Genomic DNA, 25,240 nt, shown 5'->3' on the forward strand with positions numbered 1-25,240 from the left:
AGTACAGTGCAGAAGCAAACTAATATGAATACAATATGTGCAGTTGCAGTGCAGGCCTCGTCTTTAGGACCTTTTCACTACTTCCTGCGTTGAGGCAAAGACCTGCACTAGTACTGAGTCATTGCTTTACATTATTTCTGTATATTTCTTGCAATTATTACAAACAAAAGGTGCTTAAAAAATTATATGTGGAATTTTTAAGTTAATTTTGTCTTTCCTCTCTAGTTTTTCTTTCTGCAGGTTGGGTTAAGTTTGCATTCGTACTACAACTACACTGCTGTATTGCACCGAGAAAGTTATTCAGGTGTGCATACATTCATCAAACTCTGTACCAAAGTACATTTTTGAGGTACTTGTTCTTTACATTAGTGTTTCTATTTCATGCTACTTTTGTATTTGTGTTTGTACTCCACTACATATCAGGAGGAAATACTCCCCGACATTTATCTGACAACTATAGTTGAAGGATCATTTTGCAGATGAAGCTTTTACATACAAAGATGTGTGAACTTGTAAAATATGATGCATTGTTCAGGATTTAAGTGATCACAAATTATACAAGAATTCAAATCAAACCCACCACCGCCAGCTGCATAATCAAAACACTGCTAGAAGTGATGCATTAATAATAACAATACAATTATATCACATACCACTCTGAAAAGAGCATTTTCACAATGAGTACTTTATTTCTACTTAAAGTACATGTAGCTGATACTATTTGTGTACTTTTACACACATACACACATACACCCACACAAGAAACATGTAAGGATGTTGGCGTTGAGCAGGGGGATGTTTGCACCACTAGATGGCAGAAACAGACAACTGCTCAGAATAGAATATCTGCCGTACCAAGATAAAAGTTAAAGTAAAAATATGTAATTCAAATTTGGTTGACGCTTGATAAAAATGTCTTCTAGAGCCTGTCCCTACACAAGAAAAGAGAGGTGATTAGACAGAAAAAAAGAAGTTTGTGAGGATGAAATGCAGCATAAAAAGATCATATAATAAACTACTTCATAACATAATTTTGATGAGTATAAAATAGACAGTGTATTTAAAAAATCACAGAGAACATCTCATAACGTCACATTAAGAAGTAGTTCATTATTCAAACCTTTGGGAGACGAGGTCTGTAGACTGAAGGGCTCTCGTTTCTTTAACCTATATGTAAATATATATGTATACATATGTATATGTGTACATATGTGTGTATAAAAAGTCATAGTATAATATGTTGATAAAAGTCATGAAAAAATCCTAGTATAGTTTATCTTAAAATGGTCATAGTATGGTTTGTAAAACAAAGTCATAAAAAGTAATTGTTGTCAAAGTCAAAAGCTGTAGTATGTTATGTAAAAAAAATATTTAATATTTTAGAAAAAAAGTCATTGTTTCAATGATATTATAGTGTCATAGTATAGTATAGTATGTTACAAACATTAGTATAGTATGTTGAAAAAAAGTCACTAAAAATCCTAGTATAGTACCTTTTAATAAATGTCAAAGCATAGTCTGTAAAAAAAAAGCCTTGTATAGTATTTCTCAAAAAAAGCTGTTTTTAAAAAGCCAAGTATAATATGTAAAAAAATGCATGAAGTCATATTATACTATTACAAAAATTCATAGTATAGTGTGTTGAAAAAAATCATAAAAAGGCATAATATAGTGTATTGTATATCAAAAATAGGATGTCAAAAAAGTTATTGTATAGTGTATAAAAAGTCATAGTATATAGAGGTGTCTTTCTGCATCTCACCATTCGATTCAATTTCGATTCATGAGGTCACAATTTGATTCTTGATTCAGTGAGTTGGGGTGAAAATGTCAGGACATACTCCAGTCATGTGTCTTATAAAGACAGTGTGACACATATGGCATGAGAGCAGAGTAAAGTGTGTATAAGGTTATAGACTTTTTGTGAAAAAGTCTTATCAACTGATAATTTAACGGCACAAAGGCAAAGGTAACATTTATTCATGCTACACTTATAAACAAGTCATGAAAAAGTAATAGAAAAGTATGTAAACAAAAAGTCAATGTATGTTGAAAAAGAAAAGTCATAGTCGAGCATGTTAAAAAAAGTTTTAAAAAAATCAGTGTAGTATATCAGAAAAGTCATAGTATATTATGTCGATACAAAGTCAAATTACAGTACATAAAAAAGTCATAGCATGTTGATAAAAAGTCATAGTGTAATATGTCAAAATAAAAAGTCAATGTAATATGTCAAAATAAAAAGTCAATGTAATATGTCAAAATAAAAAAAAAGATAAAATTATAGTATATGAAAAAGTCATAGTATAGTATGTCGAAAAAAGTAATAGTATTTGGCAATAAATAAAAAAGTTATGGCATGTCAAAAAAAGAAAAAAAAGAAGCAATGTATAGAATTTTTGATAAAGTAATTAAAATATATATATATATGTAAATATATATATATATACATATATATATATGTAAATATATATATATATATATATGTACATATATATATATATATGTATATATGTAAATATATATATATATATATATATATATATACACATATATATATATATATATATATATATATAGAATGTCGAAATAAGTCATAAAAAAGTCTTGGTATAGAATGTCAAATGAATGCATACTATTCCAGTAAGTTGAAATAAATGCAAGTCAGAATTCTCATGATTTTATTTACTTTGTGTTTAAATGCTCCAAGCCTGGAGAGGCTTCATCATGCATTCCTCCACTTTCTCGTGTCGTCTTCTTCTTTGCTTTTTTTTGCAGATTGCAATGCCAGCACCTAATAAAGAAAAGTCATAATGTAGTGGCATGTTGTGTTCAATATGGTCCAGGATTATTCCAGTACTCAGTGCTATGATGACATGGTCATAAACTCTGACTGTTAGAACAGATAAAGGGTTCATTTACTCCAAAAAATAAAGATCAACAAGACTCCCGCACGCTGTCCCCTTCATTCATATTTAGAGATATTTCATAACAATTTTTCGCTCCATACAGCATCATCAGGTTATTTAACCAGACAGTAGGAGAGCATATCTGCATTAGGTTGGTGGACCCACATGGACCAGTCAGGTCACACTACAGAATGACAATCAATCATGTAACATGATCATCACGTCATGGCACCACAGGCCTACAAAATATACATGAAATAATATACATAACCTCATATACAGAAAGAGTATGTTAAATAGTCATAATAAAGGAAAGCTGCCATATCAAGATAAATGTTTAAAATACGCGATTCAAATTTGGTTTCTTTTATTCTTCTCAGTTTTTTTTATGCTGTATTTTGTTTAGGATATTTTTATTGCATATGCTGTAAATGCACAGCACAAAAAGATCATATAAAAAATCACAGAGAACATCTTATAAGTTTTGTGGTCACTTACACGTTGCTTCAGCTTTCTATAGATGAGCCCACATGGACAACGTAGCATGTACACAGTGCAGTGATGACTCTCTATGGAAAGTACTTAGTTAGTGTATGGACGACAAAAAGTGCATCGCTGCACCACAGCGGTAGCTGCCTTTGGGTCGGGGGTTTAGCAGCCTCTGTAGTATAGGGACAGTAGGTGCTTTCTGATTAAGCCCCAAGGATTCATGGGTATTATCAGAACACACCGAAACACCGCTCGCAATTATTGATAAAAGCAAGAAAAAGGAGGAGAGATTTTCTGTGACTTGCATCACCTCTTATTTTCCTCACTAACGTGTCACAAAATCAGTTTTTTAGAAATCATCAGCATATTTGTACAACAGACCGTGATCTATAAGTGACCACAGAAGCTCTTTTTTAAAAACGAGGCCTATTTGCAGGCCTCAGCTCGAAAAAAGATAAGAAATACCTAATTGAGTGTATAATTAAATTAAAAAATTAAAAAAAATTAAAAATATATATATATATTTTTTAATATATTTTTGAGATGTGAAAAGTCATGGAAATATCAGTATACATGTTACAGGTTAACATAAGATAAGGATGGAACACAGCACAACTTGGAAAATTCTAAAGCTCGCCCTGGAAAAACAGCAATTTCAGGATATTGTTTTTTGGAAATTATGGAAATCCAAGATTTAACATATTCCCAGCTCTTATAACAACTGATAAAGGCTCTCTATACACAGTTATACATAGATACAGTGAAACATTTATAAAATATAGAGCATATAAAATTAAAAAACGGATTAAATATTCCAATATTTGAATAAAAAAATGTTTTTTAAATTAAAAAACACTCTATATCACTTCTATGTATCACTCCTGATGTTCAATGAATCAAAAGACAGAAGATTGGGCTTTTTTTGAGTGTTTTAAGCTCTTTCTAAGCCCTTTTTATGGTCATTTTATGGTCACATACTGCTTCAGATTCAGCCCAGTCTCTCTGTTCAGGGCTGTATCTCAGCCCCCCTTTCTCCGATTTTCACCATTGAGACCTCCTTCGAACCGTAGGAGCCAATAGAATTGCCTGGAATTGAAAGCTAGATGATTGACAGCACTATTAGCCAATAAAGCTCAAAAACGTCCCATCTGATGGCAGATCTGAAATCTAATTTGCTGAGCTTCCAACCCTCCCAAGAAGCCGAGGAGTGTCGGAGAGACACGAATCGAACGGATTCACACGGAGCACCAGCAGCTGGACATACCGAGCTGTGGAAGTACGGAGATATTTCATTTTTTCGCTGAGATTCGACCAAAAGTGAGTACAATATTCGATGAAAGCTGTGTGACTTTTTGTGTTCGAAGCTGAATATCTCTGCGATGGTTTACCAGAGAGAGAAATGGAAGATATGTCCGTAATCTCCGTCAAGCGGACATGCTTTTTCATGCTGCATGTTCGTAGGTAGCACGTTGCTAACGGAGTGTAGCAGCTGTTTTCTCCGGTCTTTTCCAGTCATTCGAGTTATGATTTATCGAGTTTTGTTATTTGTTTGCTTGGCTGATGGGAGATGTGTTTGTCTCATGTAGAAGTGACCGAGTTCATGTTGTTCCCAGGACGCTGAGGTTTCTGCAGAACTATAACATCATTATATTCGTTCTTCGTGGGTTCTCTGCCAGTTACTTTTAACACAAAACTCTCTTAAGTTTTTATGTACTCTGCGTCCAAATGGGGGACCCTCGGGCTTAAAAGGTAGTGGCCAAGACTTTCCTGTAGACAAAACCTAAAGTGTAAATGTCATGTTTTTCATCATTTAATGTGCAATTAAATGATGAAAAACATGACATTTACACTTTAGGTTCTGTGACATTGAAAAAGTCAACTCTACCACCTAGAGGTGGCGATCTTGACCTGCTGCTAAAGAAGCGTGAAGCCTTTTGGATCCTCGTCTCCCAAATGTTTGAATGATGAGCTACTTCTTAATATGACGCCAAGAGATGTTCTCTGTCATTTTTTTAATGTCGATTTTGTACTCATCAAAGAATTTTATGATCTTTTTATGCTGTGCATTTACAGACAAATTATAGCATAAAAATCAGAGAAGAATGAACATATAAATGTATATGTATTTTTTTTTTTATTTCTCTCAAAAATCATCTCTTCTCTTCATATAGGGACCGGCTCTAGGAAAACCTTTCTGGAGAGCATTAACATTTATCCTGCTATGACAACTTCTCTTCAGTATAACCATTTGCATTTTTAGCTAATTTTAACACTCTCTGTGTGTGGGTTTATATATGTTTTGTCATATTAGTATTGGCTGATTATCATTATTGTTTTGGCATTTAGAAATCCAATATCGGTCGACCTCACACAGCGAAAAACAAACAAAATCAGCCATTTCATTCAACATTCTCTTCGTTATTAAATACATTCGCTTCTTAAATCTCTGTGATCTTCTGCTTAAGGTGGGTTCTGTGTTCATTATCAGCTGTTCCCCTCCTGCCCATCCTCCACTATCTGTTTCTTCCCTCCATGTTGTTGATGAGCCTGTAGACTTGTCAATTTCGCTAAGTGCTCATCCACAGGTGCCGTTGATTTCCTCTGACTACAACAGTAGGAAACGAATGACAAAATCAATATAAAACGCCATGTTCCTTCTCACAATGATCGTTGGTTTTCGTCTTGTGTCATTAGGGTGAACATGATGAATGGACGGTAAAAAAGAGAAGAACTTAAAAACTCAAAAGGATTTGGAAAACCTGTATAAAATCTGTAACGTTATCTATTACAGTGGAGCCTGGGGCATCTAGTTTAAACATAAGAGCAGATACATTTAGAAATGTTGTGCTCCAGAGTTAAAATGTTACTTTTGATACATCTCCAAAAGTATATAGAAGCAATAAAAAAAGTTTATTTTTGCAAATAAAAAAAGTAAATTTTACTCCTCACTTTACACATTTTAGTTTACTGCAACACCTTTATCGTTTCAGTAAAAGTTTCTTAATTGATGTGATGATCTGAACTGTGGCAACATACTGTACCATCATATATTACCTTAGCTAAAAGTACATTTCTTTGAAAAAGGTGTCTGTGTGAAATTTCCAACGATGACGACCTTGTATCATCTAGTTTAATCATAAAGACATATCTTGATATTCATATTGCTTTAAGGGGAAGGGCAGATAAAAGCAAATTTGATTTCTGCATTTTTTTTCGCCAGTGGGGTGAGTCAACATATTGATCACTTTCGTCACGCCTTGCTGTATTTTGCGTATGAAATAAGTTTAGCTATGATCATCATCATCAATCATGAATGTTGTGTGTTCTATGTTTTTAGTGTATAGCTTTTTATGATGATTTTAATGTTTGTAAAGTGTCTTTGAGTATCTTGAAAAGCACTCAATGTATTTTTATTATCAAAATTATGAAAAATATCAAAATTTTCAATTTATATGTTCGACAACCGTAACATGACCTTGGGTAACAATGGCTGGAGTCACTTGAGTGTAAACGTATGGAGCACAGAGCTGCTGTGAAGACACACATTAACATCTATGGTGCCGCGCTCTGCGCCTATCGAAGCAAGCTAGTTAGCCGTGCGTGCTAACGGAGGGGTTTAGCAAACGGTCAGTTGAGGAAGACACTGCAGCAGAGAGCGGTCCGATGACGAAGCACACGTGTGTAATATGGAAATCCGCTAAAAAAAAAATCCATTTTCCCTCAGCTCTCTTGACTGCTGAGCAAACACGATTAGGTAACAGTGACAGCAGAAGATAGCAACGAGCGAAAAAGAAACACCCCCGCAGAAACTGCTGAGCCGTTGTTCCAACTTGACTGGAAGGGAAAGGGAATTAAAGCGATGGACACTATTCACACACACGACTCGCTGCAAACAAGAGGAAACATTTCAGCTCTTTGTGGCCTCGCTTCCGCTCAAGTGAGACCCAACATTAGGCCGCACAGTTAGAGGTACATATATGATGAATGATAATCAGTCATTAAAGATTAACAATCAAACCGATCACCTGGTCTGACCCAGACTCATAATTAGCATCATTATAACCATTGATTGAATGTAATGGCGATGATGAACCTGCTGTTGAAGATGCTTATTTGATCTCAACAGGGCAGACGAGAGACGGATAATGCAGAAAAATAAGATGGAGCGCAAGCAGAATATGAGTTTGCCCGAAGACAATAGTGTTGTATGAAACAATACTCTAATATTTGTTCTGGGATCCTATTCTTAATGGCTGGTGAACAAGAATAATGAGGCTTATTTCTCATGGGACACGTGCACAATGACTTTGGTAGCTGTCTGGTAAATGTAGTTTTTGTATTTTTGCCGAGGAAAAAAAAAGAAGAAGAAAATTAAATAAACATCAGAAAATCCCGACTGGGTGATATTCTTTCATCCAAGACACGTTGTTATTCCTTCCCTAGATATATTGTAACATGTGGTGTAAAGTCTGGCTGCTGTGTTTTGTCCACATTGCAACAAATACCAGAAAAGGACATGTTAAACATGAAGCATCGTGCCAATGCAAAATTGCTTTTTACTGGGTGGGCCGATTGAGCGCATGTCTCATGAGTGCTGAAACAAGTCCAGCCAAAAATAATGCAAGTCCAGAAAAGATCCACAGCTCCAACCCTCCCCAACCTGGAGCACCACATCTGGACCGTAAAGGTGACGTCATCTTGAACCCTGCAGGTGTCGTGAAAAGAAACCTTTGAAAAAAAATACCATTAGGGGTGGAAGACGGAAATATCACCAACACCCGTTTTTCCCTGGCCTCCAGGATTCCTCTCTGTGTTTAACGAGGCTGAAATAGAAAGCTAGAAGGATGACATTTAGAGGAGAGCAGTTAATGTCAGGAGGTGACAGAAAATCAAGTGGTGTTTTTTTAAAGTTAACTAGCAATAACAAATCAAACATCGCAGGAGTCACTCTGCTTCCCACATGAAGAACAAACAAGACTTTTTACACCACTCTCTTTTCATTTCCATATTTGTTTTTCAATTTTATAAAAAACTTGTGTGATGTTATTATAAAATAATTGACGTCCACAGTGCTTCCTCTGTTACTGTCAGTTGATACAATTCCAAACAGTTGTCTGTTTCCGCCACCTAGTGGTGCAAACGTCCCCCGCTCAACACCAACGCCCTTAAAGCGGAGCGCAGTTGCATCAAGTCAAGCTGCTTTGCAGATTGATCAACTAAGAACTACAACTATTGCATTGCTCAGAGTATCTGGCTTGTATTGTTCTGCAGTAGACTACCAGAACAATGCTGCTCCGTTGTTTCCATGTCTACGTAGATCAGCAACTGGATGGGGATGCTGTTTGCCAGCAACATGGCAGCATCACAACATGGCGTTAACAGCTGTTTCCTGAACACTGCAGCTTGTTTTTTATAAGAACAAATATTCTGTGTGACAGACGAAGGAGAGAGGAGATTCATTAGGCAAAGACGCTGACCATGGAGCCATGAATCTAGTTATTACCACAGTGGGAAGAGAAACGCTCACTCCAATTTCTTTTCCTCTCTATAGGAGCACTCCATCCATGCGCTGCGTTTGAAGTGGGTTTTGATGTTGTCGGCCTCATCTATTATGGATCGGGTGACATTTTTCTGATGACAGCCCCCGATACGCCTCTTAAGAGGCTGGCATGGAGATATGCACATGGAAATAGACGCCTGTATGCTCTTCTCTGTTATTATCGCCGCTGTTTTTTCTTCTCCACTTTTTCCCCACAAGAAGGTGCTGGAGTCAGACAGGAGGAGAGAAAAAAAGAAAAGAAAAAAAAGAAAAGAGTGGACAGGACATATGGAATCAGACAGCAAGTCAAAATAGTTTATTGTAGAACAGGATTCATAGTCGAGGCACTACCTCACATTTAGTATAGGCACTGAACTACTGCACTGGAGTCACAGCCACGACTCGGTCTGCAGACCGAAGCCTGCCCGCCACGCCGCCGCTCGCTACAGTTTGTCATCACCCTGACTGACCCCCGGCCAATCGAGACTCTAAAATATGACATAAATGCTAAATGAAGTGATCTGACGTGGATCTATATGCACCAAAGCATGTAATCATAATAAATGCTGCTAAGAAGATGTGAGGCTTTCTTTTTTTGTATTTGCTTCAAGGTGGTAAACAGGGCATTATTATCATTATTATTATCTTATGAAGCAGAGGTGGAAGTAACAGGTTTATGTATTTGTACTTTTTTTTTAGTACTTTAAAAAACTTTTGTAACTACTAGTATTTATGAATTTCGTTTAACTCCAATATTTTTAATCTCAAGTATTTCATCCGTTACAGAGCGCGGACAAAAGAAACACGAAAATGCAAATGAGCAGTGAAGAAGCTGCTGTTCAGGAGGGCTCCACCCACAGAGCGGTGACTCTGAACACGCAGCATGTTCTAAATGTAAATGTTGTTATAGTTATAGAGTTATAGTTAATGTTAGCGCTATTGCGACTCGACCGCTCCCTTCTGTGTCCACTTTGGGACCTTATTATTGATGTACAGCAATGAACGAGGAAAGAGAAATGACCTTTTTGATCCCGTATGATTTGTGCCATGAATTAAAACGTTTGTCAATTAAAGAGATAGTTTTGCAAGTCAACATAGATTTGACGTATGATCATTTAGTTTTGTGGGAAACCGAACTACATCTCCCGTCTCGCACAATGTATGTCACCAACACGGCCGTTATCTTCCTCGCTAGCTAGCTAGCTAACTTAGCGGTGTTCCATGCACAAATGTAACGTTGTCTTACCTGATGTGTTTTTATCCAGCGACTCTCAAACGCACCCACATGTTGCGTGACCAACAGGTGCATGCTGGGTCTTCCAACAGTTAATTCTACGTTCACTTTGAAACGTCTACCTTCAGTGAGGAAAGCTTTTTAAAGTCCACAGTTGTAACTGCTGCGCCTAATTCAGCTTGAGACGTCTGACAACACGTTTCAGTGGACCGTGTTATGCATTGAGAATGGCCGAGCAGAGAATGAGCTCGTTGAAGCTATATGGCAGACAGGCGAGTAAAACAATAAACTCACCGATGGACGCAACGCACTCTCCACAGGGGAGTGTCTGTAACTGTCTGACTTTTGTCCTAGTTTGGGGTTAATTCTAGTAAAGCGATACAGAGGAGGGAGGATGGTTCTGTTACTAGTTCTATCATACAACATTATCATCGTCGTATTGATGAAACTTGAACCCGTGTTGTCATTTTGAAAACCCAATGATTGGTATCATTGGCGCGACCATGTGACTGGCAGGCTTCGGTGAGGGGAGGCGGCCTTTCAATGTGTACATTACATCACCCAAACACATCCTGAAGCTAACGCGGTCTCGCCTTTTCCCGGACTTTTGTAATACATCATGATACATTGCTTGTTCTCTTCTGCGTATGTCGTCTCAACCAACAGTTGAAGAACACACCGCAGTGTCACATTGATCAATTACAACAACAACCACAACATAATAGTATTGTGATTTCTATCGTTATCATAATAAAAGTTACAATAACAAAAGTAACGCCGTCTCCCGTCCTGCTTCGCTCTCTTCGTCTGTGTGAGCGGGTTCAAGGAGACTGATGGAGCAGCACAATAATAACTTTGTACATCTGTGGAGCAGAATAAGTACCTCACAATCAGCGACCCAACGAGTTGCTTCTCCTGTTTAATTAGCGATGCCTAACCATTAAATCTGACCATCAGATCTGTCCTCACAAGTAAAGAAATACTATTTTGCTACTTCCCTACTAAAGCTGGTATGACACTAGTATTTGAAACTTGTACCATTGTTTCTCATTCACCCACCTACAGTATGTATGACCCCCGGCAGAGTCAGCAAATTCACAAAATGTGTGTTGATGAAAAAAAGATAAGAAGAACACCACTCTCATGTCAGTGTGTATGAAGCTAGAGTCCGGAGACAGTTAGCTTAGCATAAAGACTGGAAGCGGGGGAAACTGTTAGCCTGGCTCTCTCAAAATCCAAATGAATATATTGTAACTCTTTAATCCATACAGGACCAGACATGCACAAACAAGAGTTTTGTGGTTGAAGGGGGCGTGAACAATTACTTAGCAAACAGCCAGGCGGATGGATAAAGTGTTAACAAAATAGTTACAGCAGGTAACGTCCTCTAAAACCACAAATTGTGCTTTTCACACTTCTGTTTTCCCTGCTTCCAGGCGTTATGCTAAGCTAAGCTAAGCTAATCGCCTCCGGACTCTAGCTCCATACTAACGCACAGACAAGAGAGTGGTATCGACGTCTGAAGTCTCAGAAAGAAAGAGAATAAACTTTATTCCCAAAATGTCAAACTACTCAGTGAAAGGTTAATCATATATCATTTGTCAAATTTGGTTCAGTAGAGGCTGACATATCCAGATGTTCAGTCCTCCACGCTTTGTAAGTTCTCTCGTCTTTCAATGTCAATGGTCCAGTTTGTTATATCTCAACCCCAAACCAAAACGTTTGCTCAGACTGTAGAAAGCACGATCCGGTGTAACTGTTGTCTCCAGCTAAGCAGTACTCAGCATGAGAAGGTAACTCTTCATGTGTGACCTTGGTGGAGTGTCCCTTTAATACATGTTTAGAAGTGAATGTCCTACCCATAATGCTGTGAAACAACTGAAGCAGAATAGTATTTGTCTCGTTGGACATGATCTCAGTGCGATAAACAATTGTGTAAAACTGTATGTATAACTTATGTTGTATTTGTGTTGTTTTAGTTTTTTAAACTATAAAAAAAAAACTTGTCAGTACTGTTAAACTGGGGTCATATCTGGCTAGTTATTGGTAGTGTCACATGAGCATGGGCTTGATTTACTCTCAGTGCATAGTTTGAAGTGGCAGAAGTTACTGTGTGGGTCTATTTCACTGCAAGTGTTTCTACAACCAAATGTTTACAGTCATATGGCTAAGAATACAAAGTGTAAAGCATTATAACACAAATAAGGATATATTTAACTTTTTTGTATTTCTCACACACACACACACACACACACACACACACACACACACACACACACACACACACACACACACACACAGCATCACACGCCGTCTGAGTGAATCCAGTCCAGCCTTCCTTACACTCAGTTTTCTGTCTTTCTTATCACCTTGAGTGACATTTCAGTACATTTCATCAAGTTCAGTAAAACCTCCCAAATCACATTTTGCACATACAGTACAGAGCACATGGCAATACTGATCCACTGAGACCACAGAGCAGTTTACCAGGTTTTCTACCATGTCAATCACTGTTAGGGAAACGGCACAGCGAGAGGGACTAGAACAGGAGAGGGATTCTGGGTTTGTGTTTCCCAAAATGTCTGTACAACCTAGTTTCACTTCGACGCTCGTCGGTTGTAATGACAGACGGTTCTCAAGCCGCGTGGGTTTTTGAGATAGTGCTCATTTGAAGCATCTTGGTTCAATCACAGAATCTAAAATATAATCAATCTGTGTTGAAATGAATTAGTATTTTTATTTTGCTGATGACCATTTAGGTGTGAAAACCCAGGTTATAAATCACTCAACAGATAAAAAATACAAAAACAACATCCAAATCAATCTCTGTTGTCTTTGTTGTCACAATAAATATAACCTCATGTACGCATTTCTACTGAATAACCATACATTAGATAATTCTCCCCCCCAAGTATTATACAAATACGCTCTGATGCGTCTTATCTGAGCAACATGGTGAAAATAAACAGATGTCTGTATATAATTCTATTAAAAATATATTTGCAGCAACATCCACCCAAGCGAAGCTTTGCAAGAAGGCCCGACTAGTGACAAACACTTTGGGGAACCCAGCTCTGATCTGGACGACACCACGACACATCTGTCACCTCACAACCTCAATCCACGACACCAACAACTGGAGGGCAAAAAAAAGAGGAACAAACATGAACAATCAACACACACAGAGAGATACAATTATACCTAATCCTGGCAACCCAATCAATAATAATCAAGGGGAGGTTTGATATAGTTTTCAACTACAGGCCCAAATAGGAAACAGAACATGTGGGCATGTGAGGGGAACACGTTTATGCTACCTGCAGGTGTTGACACTGCCTGCACAGAGGGAAAAAAAACAAAAAAAACTGGAGAGGCTTTTAATTGTCAAATATAAGACACAGCTCTGCATTGAATTCATAAAACTGAAAACAGTGTAAATTCAGCATCCTCCACCCCCGGCTTTGCACCGTGCTGAATGCACCCCCGTTGTTTAGTCAGAACCTGAGCCTGTGGGGCTTTTTTTTTTTTTTTTTTTGTGAATTAAGGCACAAAGCGTGCCGCGCACAGCGTGCCTACACTAAAACAGGGCCCTGAATGTATCTTAGACATAGCGTATCTACAAATGTTTGAGAGGTAATGATGCTCAAGGCAACTTTTTGAGGCAACGCAAGTTGCGCCCCGTTTGCTCCTGATAATAAACACGTGCCTGAAAGGGAGTGTTGTACTTGTTTGCTCTACACTGTGCGGTGTTAAAGACCTGTGTGATAATTTTGGGCGCTTTATTGCTTGTAAAAAAATTGCCCCGTGCCTCAGGTTCTTCAGACTCCAGTTTGAAAACAAATGTCACCCAGAAACAAATTCAAACCATATTCATGCTCTTGTCGTGGAAAGCAGCTCCACAATGCATTGTGACTCCCAACTAGTCTTGTAAGAACACATTTACATAGGCTTGTGCATCATCTGCTCACAGCCTGTTAGAAAGGAAAAAAAGGACAACGTGTAAATTTGCTGCGACCGTACTGAAGCATCCAGCTCTTTTATGATGAAGATTTATGAGCCATCTTTTCTATTGAAAGATACATTTTCTTCTCTAAAAAGAAACAAAACAAACAATCGGACACTGCTAGGGTCAGAGAGAAAGAGACAAGCAAAACAAAAATAATTATTCAAAACCAGACAACCAAAAGACAGAGCTGGCTCTGGCAAAGTCCCAGAATTCCTTGGGGACTGCAGTGTGGCATGTAAACTGGAACGAAGAGCGGGAGAAAGAGAAAGACTGCAGAGGAGACACTGAGCGTCCTCCAGACAGCTCGCACAATAATAGATGGTGAGTGTGCGTGGCTTGGTGTCAGCAATTTGGACAAGCTCAAACACAAGCATAATAACAGCCACCTGACATGCGCCCACACGCAGTCACAAACCCACGTAAAACCGTGGACGCAGACACACGCGCAGCCGCACATTGAATATCATGACGTGTCAGATTTCAGCTTGTGGTAGAGTAAGTATCCCGGCGCTCAACAACCTTGTTTCCAGTCACAGACGGGCAAAGTTAGCTGGTGAACACAGAGGAACATAAGAGCCAGATGTTTCAACATGTTCTCTCTTGGTCAGTGGCCCTGCGTTTCAAACTAGGAGGCTCTACAAATAAGTGTCAGTTTTGGACGTGTCAGGGACGACGCGTCACTTTCTGCTCGTTACATGCAAAGTGTCTTTCCAAAAAATACTTCCAACGTAGGTTTACTTAGTTCTTAAGTATACTTAAACAACAGCAGTACTTGGTTAGGTTCGGGAAAAGAGCATGGTGTGGTTTAAAATAAGTATATGTTTGTTACAGGATTGTGAATGTCGGCTTGGTTTCACCCGGGACACAAACAGAGGTGTCCCGGGTGAAAGTTCCGTGCTTGTTTGACCCGTCCAACCTCCCGTCTCACCCGCACTGCACAGACTATTGTGTACTGCATCACTTCCTGAAAAGGACGCGGATGGGTTTACAATGACGATCGTTGAAAGCCCGCTGCGTCTCATGCAGACGCTAAAGGGTTTGTATCAGTTGGCACTGACCAAGCTGTGGTATTTGACTAATTGCGGGAGAACGGGTTGGATATTCTCCTCAGGAGCTGGTGGAGACTAAAGAGCTTAAAGAGAGTGAATATCAGAATATTAGACTCCAAACCAAAACGGCTCCTGGAATGTGCTAAGCAACTGTTTGCTAACAACTTTGTCCGATCAACTTAAGGCGATAATAGGTTCATGCTGAGTCAGCTTGAGCTGCTGCCCCCGAGTGGCCAACAAGAAATCAGCGAATGGAGCTTTAAGATCTAGTGTAGCAAGGTCAGCCTTGTTGCCAATTCTTCCCCGTGGCGCCATTAAAGAGGCATCTTTGAAATACCACAAGCCTCACACAAGGATGTGCTGCAGGAGCAAGTTACAGGCAAATAAACTGGACATTTTGCCAGACCTTATCTACTTCATTATCTACATTTTCATCTCTCCCCGTACACACACACACACACACACACACACACACACACACACACACACACACACACACACACACACACACACACACACACTCTCAGTGGATTCAAGTAGGCTGATCAGTGTTGAATGGAGAGGGCAACAGTCCCAAACCAGCAGTGCTGTTTACAGACAAAATGCTCTCGGTGTTCTCTCCCAGCTTTTGTTAATGTTGCCAGATAGAGCTGTGAGCGATCGACTGCATTTCTTGCACCCTCCGGCTAACAGGTCTGCTCATGGCTCTGCATACAAACGACACAAAAGGTGTGTATGTGTGTGTGTGTGTGTGTGTGTGTGTGTGTGTGAGTGGCTTATACCTGACGCACTCATTGGATGCACACAACACTGCACCAGAAATAGCCATCCCTCAACTGGCATCTCATCTGAGCTCCAGCGGCTCCAGTGCTCCCTCACAGCAACAGAAGTCTGACTCTGTTAACGAGGTCTGACCAGATGGTGCAGACCAGACACGTGTATGAAACGGGGCATGACCGGTAAAAAGATGCGTCTACCTGTGTGTGTGTGTGTGTGTGTGTGTGTGTGTGTGTGTGTGTGTGTGTGTGAGAGACAAGGCTTATGGGTCAGACACAGCTCCCTCTTCCTGTATGTCTCTGACTTATCTGCAGTCTGTTTCTCTCTACCGTCTCTGTATCCATGAGTGCATATGACTCTTTTGAAATAGAGTTTCCTGTATTGAGAGACATAATTGGTCAATTCCGTTTTTCATGCAACTGCAACAATTATTCAGTTATTGAAAATAGTTTTGAATGTAGCGGATGAATGTCGTCTCTAAATGAGCATCTCTGCTCTTTCTTGTGCAACTTTTAGTAAAAGCACACCTAAGTGCTTTGTCTACTTTAGTTGCAAAAAAATGCCTTTCATAAGCTAAATAGATTCAGTTTGAAGTTTTACACTGTAGTGTGTCAATAAAACTTTTCAAATTAAGCAGGAACCCATCATCTTCCGGCTGTAGCGCCATCTGGGACCAAGCCACATGGACTCCTGAGTTACAGAATATTCTTAATATTCTGATTGGAGAAGCTGATTGCAAAACTGCTAGCAGACAGAGGCAGCTTGCCACATGGTAACACAATGCACTGGGTAATTCCTTTGTTTTATGCCCAACCTCGCCTGCTGTCCATAAGTCACTGAATCTGTCACAAAACATTCTGCACTGCTGCTCCCTCTGTCGTCTTTCATCCCCAACTCTTGTACGCAAAGCCTGACCTCAGCCAAAACAAACTAAATCTCCACCAAAGGTCTTTAGAGTATCCGTTGCTCACCCACTGTACACTTTTGGAAATAAACTAGAACCATGACGGGTTCTTCGGTTTGTCCCTTGGAGAACCCTTTTTGGTTCCAGGTAGAACCTTTTATGAAAGGTTTCCAGCTGGAATCCTTTCAGAGGGTTCTACCTGGATTCAACATAAAGGGTTATATGTAGAACCATCTGTGAAAGGTTCCACCCAGAGGTCCTATCCAGAACTTTTCCACCTTCTAAGGGTTCAAACAAGAAGCCACCCTGGGGGTTCTACTGAGATCCCTTTTAAATTCAGAGGGTTTCATCTAGAACCTTCCCAGATACCATTATGTATTCCTATTAATATTTTTGGGATCTTTCTCCACCCTACCTTTAGTTTAATCTGGAGCCAAGGGAACCACGTCCAGCAGTCTTGGACCTCATGAGACTCATACAGGGAGGGGCTGATGTGGTGCAACACTCAAGGCTCACAATCACAGTTTTTGGGGGTCTGGCTGGGAGGATCTTTAAACACCCTTGCTTTTAACAACCCTCGAAAAAAAAGGATTCCTCAGAAGCAAATGGTTCTGGGTAGAACCTCACACTTCAGGAAGAACCTGTTTCAATTCTGATCCAATCACAAAAGTCGCATTGAAAAGACAAGTGTAACCACGGCCTTGGATTCACATTTTGAAAGGAGACCGTATGCATGTTATGAGCAGAAACTGTACGTTTCCTGTAACCATGGAAGTTGATTTTGAAAAGTCTCTATGCATGTAACGAGCTAGATGAGTACCTAGAGCGTCACAGTTTGAAGTGTAGAGCTACTGACCAAGTGCTGACCAGTTGGGAGTGAGGATGTGAGGATGTGTGGGTGTGTGGGTGTGTGGGTGTGTAGGTGTGTGAGTGTGTCGGGTGTGTAGGTGTGTGAGTGTGTGGGTGTGTGGGTGTGTCGGGTGTGTGGGTGTGTGAGTGTGTGGGTGTGTGGGTGTGTGGGTGTGTGGGTGTGTAGGTGTGTAGGTGTGTGGGTGTGTGGGTGTGTCGGGTGTGTGGGTGTGTCAGGTGTGTAGGTGTGTGGGTGTGTAGGTGTGTAGCTGTGTGGGTGTGTGGGTGTGTGGGTGTGTGGGTGTGTGGATGTGTAGGTGTGTAGGTGTGTGGGTGTGTGGATGTGTAGGTGTGTAGGTGTGTGGGTGTGTGGGTGTGTGGATGTGTAGGTGTGTAGGTGTGTGGGTGTGTGGATGTGTAGGTGTGTAGGTGTGTGGGTGTGTGGATGTGTAGGTGTGTAGGTGTGTGGGTGTGTGGGTGTGTGGATGTGTAGGTGTGTAGGTGTGTGGGTGTGTGGGTGTGTGGGTGTGTGGGTGTGTAGGTGTGTGGGTGTGTCGGGTGTGTGGGTGTGTCAGGTGTGTAGGTGTGTGGGTGTGTAGGTGTGTAGCTGTGTAGGTGTGTGGGTGTGTGGGTGTGTGGGTGTGTGGATGTGTAGGTGTGTAGGTGTGTGGGTGTGTAGGTGTGTGGGTGTGGAGGCTTTGGAGTTGTTAAAAGGCACCTTTGACAGAGCTGGGCTGAGTAAGGTAATGCAACCAATTACTTTTGTGGTTGACTAAATTCTTTCAGTAATAAAGTAACTTTATCAAAGAGTGAAATGTAATCTGTAATTGACTAGATTTGTTTCCATTAACTTGCCTAAGACTGACAGGTACACTATGCCTGTGTTGCGTTGTTGCTTCGAAGCTGTGCAGGAAGCAGCATATCTAGCAATTTATTGCAAACGTGACAATTATTTGGAACATACTGAACACACAGACAAATGGTGGAAAAGTCGAATGTGCTGCAGGATTGTTGGCATTTTGCTTCACCACAACACACTTCCTAAGCAAGCTACACACCTTTCACTCCTCTTTTAAAGCCTACAGGTATTGACTTGATATGAAGACTGATTACGCAAATATGCAGCAACTATGATCATGACAGCCCACTGGGGTTAGACCAAAACAGGCCGTTCCACTACTCTGCCAAAAATCACACTGCATCATTGTAAGCATAATCAAATCCATAAATACTGGATCCTACTGTAAATCCTCCTTGCTTAAACCCAGAGTAACAATAGTGCTTCAAATTGTACCTTAAAATCCTCTTCTCGGGTAAATAAAGTTGAGGTAAATAACACAATATACCGCTATCACTCAAACAAACTCGAGGGGGCTATAACATGTCAGGAGGCTGTTGTTCATATCAATCTTTATCTGTATGGATGCTTCAGTGCAGCAGGTACCACATGCTTGTGCTACTGTGCGACGGACCGTTTGAGCCTTGGGGACTGATTGGGATTGATTGCTGCGGCGCTAGTAGAGGCGGACAGATGGGTAGCAGAGCGAGGAGCCGGCAAGTTCGACCACAGTCAGCTTTTCTGCAACTAGGAACAAAGGAAACACAGTGACTGTGGTCAAGGTAAGCCAACGCTTCACTCCTTGTAGAAAAATGGCCGTTCTTCTGACAAGCAGTTGCTCGAGATGCAAGCGGTGTGAACGCATGTTAAGGGACACCGCTGTCGGACACTGCGGTAGCGCTTTCTAGCAGTGCTAACTTTCACACGTATGCAACAAAAAAAAGAAGAAGAAGAAGAACCGAAACATTCACAAAGCTAGAACGTCACTGTCTAAAACTCAGCTGTTGTTTCTAAGGTCATAGAAAAGCGTCCGAGTCTCACTGTCGCAGCAGCAGCGCAGAGCGACGCTGCCGCAAAACAAAAGGTTACAGATATGGCCCTATCTTCCTTTAATATCCAGAAAAGTACCCTGCTTTTATTCTGAAAAATGCTCAACAGGTCAAAGGCGTGTTGTTTCTCCAGACACCATGTGTGTGTGTCTGTTTTTTTTTTTTTTTTGCTCATGTTCTTCTTCCTCTGGTTTCCCCAGCGTAGAAAAGCTGTCCGTTTTCTGTCCTTGCCAGTCACAGCGGCCGGCTTGAACGTCCTTTCATCTCGTGTTCTTCCAGCTCCGTCACAAACCGTCTCTGCACCTGAAAATGCTTGTTGAACGTCAAAAAGTTTTCTTAAATCCCAGCGTCCATTGGTTGGACATAACGGTAGACAAATCAAATCCATGTGATCCATTTCCTCTGCGATAATGCACGCACATGAATAAAACATCAATGCCGGTTTGGGCTCCCACGTGTGTGTGTGTGTGTGTGTGTGTGTGTGTGTGTGTGTGTGTGCGTGTGTGTGCGTGTGTGTTTGCGTGTGTCACACCGTTTCCGGTAAGCAGAGGGCTTCCAAAGCGTTACTGGGTCCCTGGGCGACTCCGCCGATGACAAAGAGCATGTTGGCTGCCTGCAGGAGGGCAGAGGAGCAGCGCGCGGTGGGCATGGGCGCCACGTACTCCCAGCGCCGCTTCACCGGGTTGTAGCTCTCCACCGTGCCCAACGGCGTCGGTTCATTACCTGCCAAATGAAAAAGGAACACGTTAGGTATGAAAGCAATTATGTTTCAAAAGCAGCATCAGCCAGGCCTTTCATTCAGCTTGGAACAGACAAATATTCATGGCTTGAATTTACTGTCTGAACTGGACAAAAGGCATTTTAAGCAAACGAGAGAGCTTATTCATTTTGAATAGATTGTGATTATTATTGATTACTGCTGACATTTTAAAACAGGGGAAGTCAGACAGCAGCTAACACATTCATATGAATTAAGTTAAATAAGTCAGAGCTATGATTTTAATGGTGTTAAAACAGTCAATATTAATTTGGCTCCAGTTGCTTGGAAGATTCAAATCTTTACGGCACGTATTCATGACATGTCTCATCAGCGACTTGTCCAGCTGTGACACACACACTTGGACTCCACTGAGAGCTAACACAAACACACATGCTCAGACAAATGTAAAGACATTAAAGCCAAGGTAACACCACCTACAGCAATGTGATGGAGAATCCCCATGACTCCATCAGCCCCTGGAGTCGTAAACACGCTAAAATAGTCTCTGAGTGATAATAATACAATAATCAGCCTTTTGTCTGCAGCTTTAGAGAAGGTGGTGTGAATATTGGACTGGCATTCAATGGAAGGAATCAGGGCGATAGAGGAATGCTGATGTCTGCCAAGATGTTCGCCACCACATTTATAAGGTGATAATATATCAATGTGCTCGATTAATGCAGGTTTAAATATGTCATGTTGCAGTTTACATCCATGGCTGTCCAAAAATGTCACCACCTCATCATTTTTTATCCACATTCTAAGCTCATCTTTGAGACCAGGTGGATCTTTGTGACACATTTGAAGAAATTCCCTCGTGGCGTTCCTGAGATATCTCGTTGGAATGGAACCAGAAATCATAACTCCTCCAGCCACGACTGTCGCCGGCATGAAAAGGCATAAAAATACAGTCTGCATCCATGTCATCTTAAATTAGGGCTTTAACAGATTGATATTTTCTCGGAACGATAACCATCTTAGAATATATCATGGTTTCTCAGTATCGTGGCATATGATATTACACTATATTAATACATCACAGCTAATAACATCAGCTCTGAGTTTTTTTAAAACACGTCCTATGATATTTAATAATTAACATACAGTAGGTGCCTGACAGCGCAGCCAGACTTCTTCTGTCTGTACCTTTTTACTCACACACACACACACACACACACACACACACACACACAAACACACACACACAGTTTGATAACCACCGGTTTTAATGCGCGGTGTACCGTGATAGAGGTATCAGCTTTGTAGCACTTATTAGCTTCTATATGTTCCATAGTCAGGACTTTTGAGTTTCCTTATTTGGAATTCTTGCCTGTTATTAAAAACATAACTACCTGCTAAACTCACAGATTTACCAAATCCAAACTGTCTGTTAAAGGAAAAAAAGCTGTATTTTTCTTACAACCCTCCTGGTTATTTAGAGAAGATTACTTTAGAAGCTGCCACTGTACTGTGGCTGAAGGTTCAATTACTGTTCTTTCACATGATTTATAAATGCAAAGTAGCAGCAGCAGTTTTGAAAGCTTCTTTAAGAGTGCAGCAGCACTATTATCTTCGACATGTTCCGTCTCTCTCCTCTCTGAGGTCTGCTCTGCCTCCTCTCTTTCTCCTTCCCTTCCCCCTCCCTCTCACCTCAGGTGCAACGCTCGCTGCCATTATGCATCAGCTGGCGCTAAGTTGTTGCCGTCGCCATGGAGACCCACATCACAGCGAGTCCCCGAGTGATATGGGCTGGTGAGTGTGCGGTGTTGTGCGTGTGTGTCCGAGGAAGACTATTATCATCGTTTTGTTGGAAGAACAGAGGGCGGCGCCGAGTCGGCCTTTTCAAAGCAATCTGGGCCTGCTCACGCCAACACGCCCACACACACACACACACACACACACACACACACACACACACACACACACACACACAGAAACATACTCCGCGCTGCTCTTGGAGCTCAAAGGCTTCCTGTCGTTGCTTTGATTCACGGCCGACAGACGTCATGTCAATTTGCCGGCCGCTCCTCTTGTCCTCTGTTCTGCTCCCTCTCTCCTCCTGACCTCCATTCCTCATCTCCTCTTTACTTCCATTACTTCTCGCTGTAATCCCTTTGTGGCTCTTCTTGCCTGTCACCGATAAAGCTCACTCTTTCCTGTCTTTTCTTTATTTAATTGCTCATCTTCCTTATCTGTAAGTCCTTTCTTAGAAACAGCTTCTACTTTTCCTTAGCCGTCGACTCATCCGTCCTCCTCATGCTCTGTTCAGCCCAACTCCTCTTTCACGATGTCCGCCTTCTAACCACTTCCTAAATCTCCATTAGCTTCATGCTAACATTTAGCTTTAACACTGTTGGATTTCACCAGTCCTTCAAGGAGTGATTTTGATTCATAAATTGTCGTGATTGACTTTGAAATTAAAGACACTCTCCTTCGATGTGCCTCACGTTTGTTCTACTGTACCTGGACTGTGGTTTCAAAGATCTAATAGAGGCCTGCTTGTATCAGTGAAACGGTAAAGCTGGGAGCAAACTTTAAGATAACTGAAAGCTAGAATAGGAGACACCCCACACAAAAGCAGTTTCAGCTGATAAAGACAGATTTTCCATTATGTTTTTCACACATGTAGATATGTAGGTGATTAGGGTCACAAGGTTAGGCAACTCCTGAAAGGGATCAATCGCACAAAAAACAGTCGCTTCAAAAATACTAAAAGTCCCAAACAACAATTCATCTGTTGCAGTCTGTATTTCTTTTGTCATTTTCAGCTCCAATATCGGTTTCGTCCTCTGCTGTTTCCCGTCTCTGTTCTTCAGTGTTACCCTTTCCGAAGCTCACAGGTGTTTATTTTTCTGTCTTTCCTGTTCGCCTCCCTGTGACTTCCCGTTGCGTCTGTTTTCAGACAGCGAGACAATAGCGCAGCACAACAAACCTGCAGAGGATGTTTGTGGTAATGTTTGATATGTAAACAGCCTCATTTACAGCACTTATCACATTTTAGCAGGTAATTCTCAGCACTCATCCTTGACCTTCTTACTTGCTGTTCTCCGTAACTGTTTGTGTAGTAGAAGCAAGATACGTTTTCAGTGAAAACATGGTCGCCATGACTCATCACCACATGGGCGAGCTGCACACCCTGGTAAGAGACGCAATGAGACAAACAAGTTGCCTAAAATCTATAGAAGATATGTGTGCTGTCCAAACTATGTCTCATTACCAAGCATTTTAATAATAAAGATTGAGCCTTTGTAAATATATGAGTAGGTTGTGTTCGGTGTATATCTTTCGACGGTCTACAGAAACATGCTCCGTGGTGCTGTAACCTAGAAATGCCGAGCTGTCTAATGCATCTGAACAAAGCTTACATCTGAACACACAGCGGCCTGTCAACGGACAAACAAAGCAGGCAAACTTCACATTTCACCGTCACACTGACATAAGTCGATGTTCCTGTCAAAGCATTTAACCAAGGGCTGTGTTGTCTTTGACAAAACGGGAGATTAAGCTACCTAAATGTCATAGAAATATGTCGACCATAGTCCTTAGCCTCTTACCATTCAGATGAGACCTGAAATATGCATTAGGCCTCATGTTGTGGAGTTATTCCTGGTATATCATGCGTTTTTCTCTGATGGATAGGGCTAAGGGTTAACAGTTAACATCCTATAATACACCGGAAAAGATCTTGTAAAGAGAGGCGGAAACCAGCAACGGCCTTACTACCATTACTGCACCTCCATGGCTAGTGAAGTGGAATGTTGTCCTCCTTTGCTCTCCGTGTCTACCTGATGCTGTAATACTTTATTAACATACATACACACCGTACTTGATTGGACTATATTGTATTCTATAGAGGGCTGTGGGTGGTAGTGGGTCCTTTGTTTTGTGTTTCAATAGCAGACCAACTGTTCCTCTACACAGGAGAGGAATGGAGATCATGTTGCCCTGTTCTCAATCCCTGTCTATAATTGTAGCTCGGGGGGAGAATAATCAGTAATGTATTTGCTCATAAAAACTCATAATGACAATCAGTCGAGCTCGGGATTCGTATTTTATCTTACCCGTATCTACCTCCTAAATGGCACTAAGTGTTCCTCGCTAAAAGTTTCTCCTTCATAAAGCTGCTAAGAGCAGTTTTCTTACTGAGAAAGTGAGAGATAATAAACTGATGAAGACTGAAGGGAGGGGTTGACGTCATTATGGATGACATCATGTTTTATGAATTCACTTTCTCTCTAGGTCTACAGTGATTGTTGATGGTCAGTGCTGAGATCTTCCAAGTTCTTCAGCGCAGCAATAGGCCTTTCTCAATATGGGGTTCATCTAGTTTGGACTCCTTTGATTGGGAGTTTGAACTTGGCAGGCTAAACTCAAGAGTACTCAGCTTCATCAGGCAAACTGTGCATTCTGATGCTGTCAACAAACTCTGATGCATTTTACAATATACAGCACACTTCTTCTGTTTGTTGTTATTTATATGTAGGTACTAATCTTTATTCATATGTAGTGATGCCTGGACATATAAGGATGCAAAAAGAAGCCGTTGTAGTCAGGACCACCCAAACGACGACCAAGCCATGACCGAGATCAGAGTGTATTGAGACCGAGACAGGACCAAGACTTTGAAAAATGACACCAGATCAAGATCAAGACCAAGGCAGGTTGAGACCTTGTCAAGACCAAAAACAGACCAGTACGAGTAAAAATGCGGCCAATCATTTCCAGAAACATGGAATAACAGTTGTATGACAAAAAATATGAAAGACTGGCTCCAAATTCCCACCATTTCTGTTGTTGGACACGAAATGTATCCTGAATTCTTAGCTACTCCAGCTTC

At 40.7% G+C, this 25,240-nt stretch overlaps 1 protein-coding gene across 1 annotated transcript in view; it reads right to left on the reverse strand.

Moving 5' to 3' along the window:
• Positions 1-9,226: 9,226 nt before the first annotated feature.
• Positions 9,227-25,240, reverse strand: part of klhdc8b (kelch domain containing 8B) — a 124,012-nt gene continuing 107,998 nt past the window's right edge. The window contains exon 5 of the mRNA XM_068732683.1: positions 9,227-20,366. Coding sequence (XP_068588784.1) covers positions 20,170-20,366 — 197 coding nt within the window. The 3' untranslated portion in view covers positions 9,227-20,169. The remainder of the gene's footprint in view (positions 20,367-25,240) is intronic.

This window comes from Cebidichthys violaceus, unplaced genomic scaffold (assembly GCF_023349555.1).
Source record: "Cebidichthys violaceus isolate CVI_PGR_0920_01 unplaced genomic scaffold, fCebVio1.0.p SCAF_6, whole genome shotgun sequence".
Taxonomy (NCBI): domain Eukaryota; kingdom Metazoa; phylum Chordata; class Actinopteri; order Perciformes; family Stichaeidae; genus Cebidichthys; species Cebidichthys violaceus.